General features: G+C 37.5%; 1 protein-coding gene across 3 annotated transcripts in view; it reads left to right on the forward strand.

The window, feature by feature from the left end:
• The first annotated feature begins 3,772 nt into the window (after window positions 1-3,772).
• Window positions 3,773-12,155, forward strand: part of LOC136237165 (ribosome quality control complex subunit NEMF-like) — a 49,346-nt gene continuing 40,963 nt past the window's right edge. For 2 of the 3 annotated variants that reach the window (XR_010692335.1, XR_010692336.1), the window contains exons 1-5: window positions 3,773-7,617; window positions 7,802-7,870; window positions 10,192-10,294; window positions 10,346-10,471; window positions 10,522-10,670. Coding sequence is in view for 1 of the 3 variants with exons in the window: in XM_066027476.1 (XP_065883548.1) it covers window positions 7,550-7,617; window positions 7,802-7,870; window positions 10,192-10,294; window positions 10,346-10,471; window positions 10,522-10,670 (515 nt within the window). In the remaining 2 variants the exon portion in view is untranslated. The remainder of the gene's footprint in view (window positions 7,618-7,801; window positions 7,871-10,191; window positions 10,295-10,345; window positions 10,472-10,521; window positions 10,671-12,155) is intronic. The other variant, XM_066027476.1, reaches the window with a different exon arrangement.

The raw sequence follows: 12,155 nt of genomic DNA on the forward strand, positions 1-12,155 counted from the left end.
TTTCTAGCTGATCTCTTGAATTCTCTTCAGGGTGACTGCTCTATTAGGATGACTGCTCTATTAGAGTATCTCGATCTCGCACTTGCTACACCAAGTTGGATTTTGTGTTATAACTCCGTGACTTTAAGTCTGATTCTTCTACGCCATTGAAGAGCCTTTCTAAGATGATTACTCCATCTGTATAGCAATTTTCAAAGCATTACCCCAAGCGGTTTATCTGGTAGGCGTGGCAAGCAGTAGTTTTTTATTAGCTAATCTCGATTGCATAATTGTTACACACTGTTGGCTTTTTCGTTGTATCTTCCTGGTTTTTAGCTCGATTTCTTTCAAACCACAAAAGATTTGAGGTTCAATAGTTAACCTATTCATCCACCAATTTTCAGCTTCTTGCCATACGTGGTTTACCCTGTAGGCGTGACAACATATTGGTGTTTTTTTTCGTGAATAATCGCTCATAACTCTTTGCCTGTTTATCGTATTCCAGCCAAAGTTGGTACAGAGATTTGCCTTTATACCCCCCTTCTGTGTACCAAATTGCAAGGCGATCAGATATGGCGTTCGCGTTTTATAGCAGTTTTTGTAAGTGTGCAAAAAAAGGAAGAAAAATAAGAAGAAAAAAACCGAAGAAACTAAGCCAATTTTTGAAGTCGCATATCTCCGGAACGCTGGAAGCGATTTCGCTTAAATTTGGAATGTGGAGTGCTGAAGTTGGAGGGAGTGTCCACAGCAAAAATCGTCTTGTTTCATCAAGGCGGCACAGAGCTACGGAGGTGCGAAAATTGCGTTTTCTTTCTTCCTGTCAATGTACTCACGGGTGTTGCGCGCCGGCTTCTTGGGCCGCACGACAACTACCGTGTGTCTTGATCTAATTACTATTGATTATTTATTTTATTAAGCAAAAACCCTTGGGGGTATCATGCTAATGTACAATTCAGTACTAAGTAAGTATAGCTATGACAGTATGACTTAAATGTCTCAATCTCATGTAGATCAGAATGGGGAGCTAGGGAATTACATTTGGCGATAGTCTTGGGGAAAAAGGAGTTGAGATATATTTCTGTTCTGGCTTGATAGTGAGAGCTGATGATTGGCTCTATATAGTGTTTGGAATAGATGGTGACAGCAGGTAGAACAAGTAAATTATTTAGTAGTTTGAATAAAAGGAATAATCTACTATTCTTTTGTTGATCTTGTATAGTAGGCCAATTTAACTGGTCTAATAGTGCAGTATACTATCGTGATGATCTCTTCGTCATGGGATTTTGTAACAAACCATGTAGCCCTGTGTTGAATCATTTCAAGTTGTTTTTGATTGTGTTATGATGGTAAAGGTTTCATATTATGGAGGAGCAGTAATCTAGCATTGATAGAATCAGTTGTTTGTAGCTATATATGTTCACGGAGGTATCTTAAAAGATCGTATGATTTACGTTTAAAAAATCCTATATAGTGTACGGTTGGCTCATTGGGTTGGCTTTATGACATACCGAGTCAATGTGATGATGCCAAGAGTGTTTATGATCTAGAGTTATACCTAACTAAATATGGGTTTTGAGAAACAACATTTAAGGTACCCTTCATGGTATATTCAAAAGTACTTATCTGATGGTTTGTAGTTAATTACTTGAAGAATGCTACATATTGCACAAGAGTGTGTTCCTTCAACCAGTATACTTCCTGGAATCAGTTGTGTACAAATGATTGTAGCCAATTTAATAAACTGCCCCTTATTCCATAATAGTCAGCTAGCTTGTGGATGAGGTGATGGGGAGAGACTTTGTCAAACTGAGTTTTAGCGAAATCTTAGATTGCAGAATCAACTTGTAGTGACTTTAACAAAGTCATCTACAGTGAGGAACAATTGTGTCTTGCATGGATGATTGGGCCAAACTGTGTGTCAAGTAAAACATAGTGATGGTCAAGGTGGTGCATGATTTGATTAGATAATATTACTGATATATGTTCCATAATTCTACAGATAGTGATGTAAGCAAGACTGGACGATAATTCTTTGGGTCAGATTTGCTATAATTATTTCTTACAGATGGGTAATGTTACTTGTAATGAGAAGCTATGTCATTGTATATGTATGACTGCTCTATTAGAATTGCTGACTGCTCTATTAGAGTGTATCTTGATCCTTTTAACGGAATTGCAAAGTTAACTTTATCATTGCTTCAAAATGCTAGCATATATATAATTCTTAATTCCCACACATGCATAAATTGTGCTGGCATAATGACAAGGGGGAGGGGTGCTTATGATGGCCAGGGTAGTAGGTGCCTTCGTTCAGTTACAAATAAATCATGCTTTATACTAAGAGCAAGCGCTGCATGTATGCCATGTAGGGATTAGTGACAATCATGAGTTCAGTTGTGCCTGACATGAGCTTAAATTGAATTGCCATATACAAAGGAGTAAACAGTCTCCATAACAAAATTCCTAGCTAAGTGCAGCCATGGATTATATGCAGATGAACTTTGTCTTCAGTTCTATTAGTATAGCGGCACAACCAAAAAATTGTGCACTTTTTCATAAAGCCATGAAACTTTCCACATAAGTCGTACTCCTCAATAGGTGTATTTTCAGATATAGTGCCATCGCTGATTTGACCTTTAGTGACGTTTACTGCCATTTTTGTACAGAAAATTAATCATTTTTGTCTTTAACTCCCTGAGGTAGTAATTAACTTGTTAAACATGGTACCAAACAAAAGATCTTGCTGATAGAAACAACTTGGTTTTATTTGAAGTCAATAGGTGATTTCATTCTTAAGTTATGAGTATTTTATTAGTTGCAAAATTTGATAAATTTATGCATAATTATCTGTCCACAGATAAGAATTCACACCTGGAGGTAAATTTATCAAATTTTGCAACTAGTAAACATGATCATAACTTTGTAATGAAATCACCTATTAACTTCAAATAAAAATCAAGTTGTTTCTATCAACAAGATCTTTTGTTTGATACCATGTTTTAACAAAGTTAGTTACTGCCTCAGGGAGTTAAAGACAAAAATGATCAATTTTCTGTACAAAACTGGCCATAAAGGTCATCAAAGGTCAACTCAGCAATGGCACTATATCTAAAATTACATGTCATGAGGAGTACTATTTATGTGGAAAGTTTCATGGTTTTATGAAAAAATTAACAATATTACCAATTTTGGGGACTATGTCGCTATACTATATAGCTACTCAACAATAATTGTTGATGGTGTTACATGCAGTGACTTGGAGCATTTGACTTTCCGTGTTAAGGCTCAAAATACAACCATACATAATTTCATGCAAGTCGTGCAATACATCAGTGCACTTGGTGTACATGTTACAGGGTACCAGCATGATATTGTGCATGTGTGGAAATAGTGTATATATGTGTGTACAATATAATGGTGTACATTGTATATACGTGTATGTTATGGCAACTTATGGGCTAGTTGGAGATTTTATGGTTCTAAAGCTATTTGTAGGGACCGCCGATTATGCTCATAATTTTACCTATTATGCTATGCTGCACTGCTCAAAAATTTACCTATTATGCTTAACTATATGCTCAATACTTACCCATTATGCTCAAATTATGCCCAATTATTTATGCTTCAGTTCCCATGCTCTAGTAATAATTTCCAATTTATGGATAAATAATAAGTGGCTGAAGCACAAACTTAATTGTCAAAATGTATATCACAGAAAAGATCGATATAATAGAACAGTCAGCTATGTGATTGTTCTATTAGAGTTACTGACTGTTCTATTAGAGTATATCGATCTTTTTGTGATAGCTATTTTGATAAGCAAGAATTCATACTATTACACAAATATTCTACCTATTATGCTAGCAAATTATGCTCAATGCTTTCAGACACCTATTATGCTCATAATTATGCCAGCATAATCGGCGGGTCCCTAGTTATTTGTCTGATCATCTTCAGCATGTAAAGCACTTTGGATGTTGTGCACAAATGTGATTGTCTGAAGTTCTGTGCTGCCTCTAAACAGAGTAGGATGAAAACATTACCGTAAAGTGCAGTAAAAGGTCTTGATCCTTAATGAATATTACCCCACGTACCCAATGTGGTGATTAATGATGCTCCTTGCATAATGTGATCAGGAATTATCTTTGACAACTAGATGAATTGGTCCTTACATTTTGTTCAAAAGATTTCATTTTGTGTATTCTGTCTGGCTAAACAGTCATTGAAGAAGCCTCCCATCAGTTGTAAGTAAGATTTTAATTGACTCTTCAGTTTCAAGAGCATATTTAGGGAGACTTCCTGGGGTTCTAAACCCCCTTTGAAATTTGAACTTGTGGGCTTGCAGCAAGAACACCAAACCACCATATTAGGCTGTACAAACAGAAAGATGGGAATAGAGCAGGGCTATACAGTGTAATAGAAAACTTATTCAAAATGCAGTGCTGTGTTTTTGTTTTGTAATGATATTGTGTTGTAGCTAGCTAATGTTATGTTTCCTTATGGTAGCTATGTGTATGTAATGTGTTCCTCTGGGCAAGGAAGAATGGCTGTAGCCAATTGCCTGGAGGTTAAATATATAAAGCTATAGTCAAAAAGCAAGACTAGCTTGAAACATTAAATTTTGAGTTTTTGGAGAATTTGGATAGCTATCAGTAGCACTACAATATACTCCTGACCAGCCACAGTTAAACTGGCCATACTTGTTGGATACTGAGGACTTAAAGGGAGTTAAGCAACCAAGCACACAATTAGTGTATTATCCAGCCATATAGAGCATGAACTAGTAAATTTTGAAGCATTTGATGTTCAAAATCTGTTAGTAACTGCATGGGGGCTGTGCCCCAGATCTTGCATCCAGGGTTGGAGCCCACAGTCCGCTCTGGGCGAATTTTTTTGGGCAGACTTACAACTAGGGGTGGGTGATACAAGTAATAAAATATCGATATCGATACCAGAATGTCTGATATTTTGGCATTGAGTACTTTTTATGAAGAGCATTTGGCATTCTCTAGCTAATCAGTTGTTTCACGCAATGTTTTAACACATGCATACATGGTTGTAATACATACAGCTTTTCATGAAGTTATATACCAGTCTATGTTGTGTATTTTTGTCAGCAGAAAAAAATCTGGTCTTTTAAGAGCATAGAATCTAATTGGCAAAAACTGTATGGTTCTATGACCAATTCCAGTTCCAGTATTAGTTCCAGTACTTGATGAAATTCTTTATAGTTCTAGTTCCAGTTCCAGTCTTAAGGAAAACAAAATTGTTCCAGTTCCAGTTCTGGTTCTAGAACTGGAATAAAAAGGGCAATTATTTTAGTTCCAGTACTGACTGGAACAACATTAACACTAATACAAACACTAATGTTTCAGCCACTACTGTATTACAATGCAATTTAACCCACCAGTCATCACTGAGAAATTTTCAGCACTGTGAGGTTCACTAATTGGCTACTATAAGCACAAAAATTACAACACAGCATAATTCATACACAAATACTGACTGCATTTATTCCGTCTATGTTTAGGTGTTGGAACTAATAGTCCAAATATTCTACCTTGGCTCAAGCAAAAACAAACCACAGCCCCCAATAGTGAATAACATTAGAGTCATTTATAGATTTGAGGTTCGTTTTGTCTCGTTATAGGGAGTTTTTTAAAGTAGTTGTTCCAATACTGAATAAAGATGGGATTAGAATATGTAGTATTGGAACACTATTTTTGCTGTGCAAGTACTCAGTATTGGTATCGATACTCATCAATACCATGATAAAAGTACTTGGAATCGTATCGAAGCAAAATTTTCTGGTATCTCCCACCCCTACTTACAACTTAGAAATTTTTCACACATTGTTTTTCCAGATAATATTGCACACGTAACACCAGATACTAACTTGATTAGAGAGAGTGTCTGGCAGTCACAACATGTACAAAGAAGTGTGAAAATGACTTCAGGCCTAGAGGAGACCATTTAGAAGACTTCTTTGTCAGTGGGGTTAGTAGACTCAGTACCTCACAACACAGCTATTGGTGATGATTCTAGTATTACTGCCAATTTATAGAGATCTGACCATGTGACTCAAGAACTGATTATGATCTGTTTTCATCTTTGAAGTATGTTATGTATCACAAATGGACAAAATCATTGTTACACCAAATGCTCTCCTATATTATGCATTCACCATAATCTTGTAACTTATAGCACACTGTTTCATCACAACAGTTCCAATTAAATGGCATCATCTAACTTTCCAGCCACTCCAGGGGTGTACACAGGAACTTTGAAAAGGGGTTCCCACTACAGCTAAGTGACTGTTATATTAGAGTAGTTTATATCATGGCTCTACTTTGTGCATGTTGGCAAAACTGTTTCTAAAATCTTTTCTTGGGCTACACAAGTGATTTGATTATTTTACAGATCACTTTACACATTTACAAAACTAAATAATCACAATACTCTAGAATAGAAACTGAACTGAATATTTGATCTCAGTGGGCTAAAATGTTCTACAAGAATGCCATGGTTACCAAAAAGAATAACAAAAAGCATTGATAGTAGAAGCAGTCTTAATGTTAGGGAGTGTCATCTTGTACACAATTTGTTGAATTCAAAGTAAAAAAAAAAATGTCCGGTAGCTATACCCCTAAGCCTTCCAAATAGTCTTGTAGCTACCCAACCCAATTTTTTTTTTGTCCTTTATGTGTGGGAGGGCAAAAAAGGGTCTGGTGGATCTCCAATAGTGGCTCCCAAAATCTGGGAGTGTTAAATGGGTGTTGAAATAGAATAAAGGCCAGCTCCAGGATTGTTAAATTGGTGTTGACAAACTAACTAGTGAAGCAGATTTATTCTATTTGAACAAGAAGATTACATAACCGGCACTATTCTCACTATAGTTTCCCATCCAAGAAAGACCGAAAAGAGAATTACTAGTAGAAACAGATGAAGATTAGTCAAGGAAGAAAGCCAGAGTGGAAGGAAGGACAGATGTCCCACAGGCATAAAAAGAAAAAGTGACAAACGGTCTGGGTACGGGACTACCCGGCTTCCAAATGTCAAACAAGATTGACAGCAGTGTTTTCAGATGCCGAGTTGAATGCTCCAAATTTTCAAGTGAAAAAATAAAATTGTTCACAGAAAGTTCGTAATCCAATGGTCATCCTCTGAAAACAGCATGTATCAAGCCCACACATTATAATATAAATAGGTGGATCTCTGGGTTAGTAAGGCACTAGAGAGAAAAAAAGGTCACAGCTTTAGATTGCCAAAAGTTCATATCCGGATTATTTCAAGTTCACAAACAAGACAAAAGTTCATAACTTTATTTACAACATGGCCGCGGCAACACTGATTGACAGTGACAAGAGACTGCAGGGATGGCCACTGCAGCTCACTGATACAATCACCCGATGACTTGGACCACTGTGAACCTCACTGTGAACTTTATGGAACTAGAATTGTAAAATTGTTAAAATTCCAACTAAACCACACCAACTCTTAGAATTTCGCGCGATACACACATGTTAGATATTAATATTTTAGCGAGGGTCTAGGGATATCCTTACGATTGATGCTAGACATGAAGGGACGGTTTACTACGGTGGATATCATCGCTGTATTGAGCGAAATGCGCCACAAGTGAGTTAACGCCACGTACGTGGACCGCGGTGGGAATTGTATTATGAAACCTCATATGATTGAATGAGTATATCCTAGCTGTGATGACCATGTCTTCTGTACGTGTGTAGTGTAGTGTGTGTGTGGTGTACATGTATGTGGTATAGGAGAGGCTGATTACTGATACAAATCGATGACATTACAGGGTGCTCGGAATGAGGGTAGTGAACGTGTACGACATTGACCACAAGACCTACCTAATTAAAGTCTCAAGGTACGTCACGCAGGGGTGTGTCACTATGTGGGGGACCTACCCTCATTAAAAGGCGGGGGGGGGGGGGGGGGGGGGGAAGCTGTGTACAGAGAATCAGTTCCTGTTATTGGGTCTGACACTAGATCAATAACTGCTGATAAAGGCCACATGAAGGGAGTGCTAACAATTTCATGATAATCCAGTTCTTTTGAGTTGGGTAGGATACATTACCACCCCAGTGATCCCTTCTTGTTTTGTGGAAATCTCAAATATCTACTTTTATTAATTGATTACTGGATTTGAAATTTTGCATTCTTATGAACAGGTACACTTAACTTAGCTGTTCTGTTAGAGTATTTCTATGAATAACTCATCTGTTTGGCCGCTTACACTAATCATAGCTGGGAGAGGGGCTAACTAAAGGTATTAATCTCTCATGTGAATGTGTGCAAAGCACACCTCTCAGCACACCAATATTACCGCCTTTAAAAACCTAGAGAAACATTACGTGACAAAAATCACTTGTGGAATAATATTAGTCCATCTAACATGAAAACACTTGCCAGTGACCGGATAAAGAATTTTTTTTTAATTGCCAAAACTTGAATTTAGTCTACCTCACTGCCTGCCTGACCACATTCACAAGCCTAGAGGCCACCAAAGAAGCAGCGCATGACCACCATTTTACGCCACAATAACAAACTGACTAGTGGGATGTGCCTTTTGAGGTTCTGATGAGTGTAGGCCCTCTGCACCTTGTCTTTTCTTTTATCTTCAATGTCTTCTTCATCCAACGAAACCATATTGAGGCATTAATTTTCTGTATCAACCGTTCTTTCAGTAGCATATTTAGACACCACAGAATTATTTCAGAGCTGGATTTCAGATCCCGGTGCTACTATAAGAGGTATACTAGCTAGATATGTACAACTTCACGATTGGGATCCCGTTTGCAATAGGTTCATGACCACACCCATCAAATAATAAAGATCTGGGTGGACTAATAGCGATAGAGTACGGGGACCACACCTCTTAACAATCTAGCTATTTACTTAACAGTAAACAAGATGACCTCACCAGCTAGCTGCACACCACTTGGCTGACTCGTGATACTCTAATACAACAGTCATGTATGATGTTCTAATAGAACAGTCACAAGTTACATTGTAACTAACTATAAAACTAGTATTTTAAAAATTGTTAATTCAAAATTTTAAGTAGGGAGTAGGGATCTATGCATTAAAAAGTAGTGAAACAAGAGATGAATGATGGTATTACAGCATAGCTCGATGGGAAAGTCCCTACTTTGGCATTGAACAAAATAATTGTTATAGCTAATGTGCCAAAGTAGGGACTTTCCCACCGAGCTATGCTGTAATACCATCATTCATCTCTTGTTTCACTACTTTTTATTGCATAGATCCCTACTTCATTTTTAACTTAACAATTATTTAAAATATATATACTAGTGTATAGGCACATCTTTAGGTGCAGACAGATACGGATAAATTCCATAGCACAGTGGCGGATCTAGGATTTTTAAAAGGAGGTTTCTGAAAGTTGGTGTAGCTGAATAAGGCATTTCTCCAGAAAATTTTGAGACTTTAGAAGTTCTGAGATTGGATTTTAGGCTATTTTTAGTTACCAATTGCAATAAATCCAATGCTTTAAATAATGGTGACTACAAGCTGTAGCTTTGATTGCTCTATTAGAGTAGTTACTTGACTGCTCTATTAGAGTATCTCGATCGTTGTTAATGCAGTGAGAGATGAAAAGTGAAGTGTTGCCGAGGGTATAATAGCTATAACTGCATGCATGCTACTGAAATACAATGGTATATAGTTGTTTGCTATGACAAATTGTCAGTGCAACAATGTTTATATATTTAAACTGCCACTGAGCTAAATTTAAAAGGGGGTTTCTGTCGAAACCCCAGAAACCCCTCTAGATCTGCCATTGTAGCAGAATCAACAATTGTGCATCTGCTGAATGTTCTATTAGAGTAGTTAGATGACTGCTCTATTAGAGTATCTTGATCTCATGCACTTCCAATGCTGATCCCAGCCCCTTGTTGGATAACCTTTAACTCATACAGTTTAACTCTTACAACTGACAGCAGGTGTTTTAAAATACTTTTGATACAAAGTTCCATAACCAAAACTATTAAGTTATCTAAAATGACAAACGCCATCTTACTCACCAGTAATTGTGTTTTGATGAGAAAAAGTTGGCAAATTTGTTTGCTTAAATGTCTTTGTATTAGAATCAGTATTCAGTTTAGTGGAGGACTGCAGGCTGTCTATACAGTACTGTATTTAGACAACATGTTGTCATGGTTACAGGTCAGAGGAGAAGGCGTTTATCTTATTTGAGTCAGGTGTTCGTATCCACCTGACTGAGTTTGAGTGGCCCAAGAATATGATGCCTTCTGGCTTCTCCATGAAGGTATTGTGTTATTACCATGATAACTTTTGTGTTAGTGTGCGGTGTATATAGTGTCGTAAACACCTCAAGTCTCGTCGTGTGGTCTCCATCCAGCAACTAGGAGTTGATAGGATCATTGATATTCAGTTTGGTAATGATGAAGCTGCTTACCACCTCATTATAGAGTTATATGATAAGGTACAGTGTGTTGCTATGGGCATGTTCTGTTGTTATGGCTGGTTGCTAAGGGTAACATCATACTGACGGACTACCAGTATGTCATACTGACATTACTAAGAACACGGACAGACCAGGAAGCTGAGACTAGATTTGCTGTTAGGGAATTGTACCCATTATCAGCTGCCAGGCAACCTGAACCACTCCCTACAGCCTGCAGGTATAGCTTGTGGGGGTGTGTAGTGTATTGTGTGTAATGTATTGTGCGGTATGGTAGGGTAAATCACGATTTAGGGACATGTAGGCAACTGAGTGACTCCAAACCAATAAGACGTGACTTTGGTTCCATTGAAGTCATTTGGATCTCTACACTAGTATAACACTATACACTGAGTATTACATGCTCCTACATAAGTAAGTAAGTAACCATGGTGATAACTTGGGGTCTTCAAACTAGACAAAGAGCATGCACTTGTTATCCGCCTGCTACTCTTGTATGCAGACTGAACTGCACTCAAGCCTCCATCCCAGCAGCTGTGATCCCTTTAGTGATTCCAATACCCATATAGGTCTCAATGACATGATTTATGGCTGTCCCTTTCACCTTCGGTTCACTAGAATCGAATCTGACTGACTAGTTCATTCAGTTGTGACATCATTCAGGACAGAGGCTACTGCTCATTCTGATGTGCTGTGATCTGGTCCTATATGGAGTCTCATGCTTTTGCTAGCAAGCAGATGTCGCTGCAGGTAAGGAAGTCTCACTGTTGCCATCTATTTTGCCTGTGAATTCACACCCTTTCTGAACACGTCACTTTCATCTACCGTGCATTATTTAAATTAATAGTTCACACACATCAGTGTGCCTTCAGATAATGTTTTACTATATGTTTACCGTCCCCATGAAACTTACTCAGTGAAGCGTTTTGTTCTGTAGTGACATCTTAGAGGAAGAAATCAACATGTAACTCTCACCAACAAGTGTGACATAACAACATAGTCTACTACTGCAGTGGGTATTTACAGTGTAAGTGTGAGTAGCTGCTTGAAAAACCTGATTACAAAAGTGTGAAAGTGGCAGTTTTTCGAATCTAGTGAGAACAGGACGTGCTAAAAATATATTTGCAGATGCTTACATGTATCAGTATAGCTGTTAGACTATCTTGATCTTGCTGTTTATCTTGATCTTGCTGTTTATCTTGATCGTGGTGTTTATCTTGATCTTGTTTATCTTGAGTGAGCTACTGTGACTATCTATATAGGTACATCCATAAATCACTCTCTGAGTTCCTATGGATACGTATACTTGAAATTGACAAGGAGAAAACATCCTGACCACCTGGCAGACTCCCGTTAGCATTCGAGTGTTAATCGGATGGCACAGGTTTGAGGTCCAGTCATGGATTTTTTCTCCTTTCTTCTAAACATAACAACTCTTAAGTCCCTAAACTTTTAAGAAACATTTTCACTTCTTCAGTTACCATTTGTTCCCTTTACTGGTTACATCATTAGCAGTTTACTAAAATACAGATATTTTAGATAATTGAGATAAATTTAATAGAAAATATTGAGATATGCTTTAATTATTGCACACCTCTAAAAGTTCCAGGTTGATTGGTGGGGGGAATTACAGGTAGCTCACTTTTGTACTGACAGACAGATGTTCAGCTTTGTATAGTAAATTAATGTTTTTAGTATGATTGAA

This window comes from Dysidea avara, chromosome 10 (assembly GCF_963678975.1).
Source record: "Dysidea avara chromosome 10, odDysAvar1.4, whole genome shotgun sequence".
Classification (NCBI taxonomy): Eukaryota; Metazoa; Porifera; class Demospongiae; order Dictyoceratida; family Dysideidae; genus Dysidea; species Dysidea avara.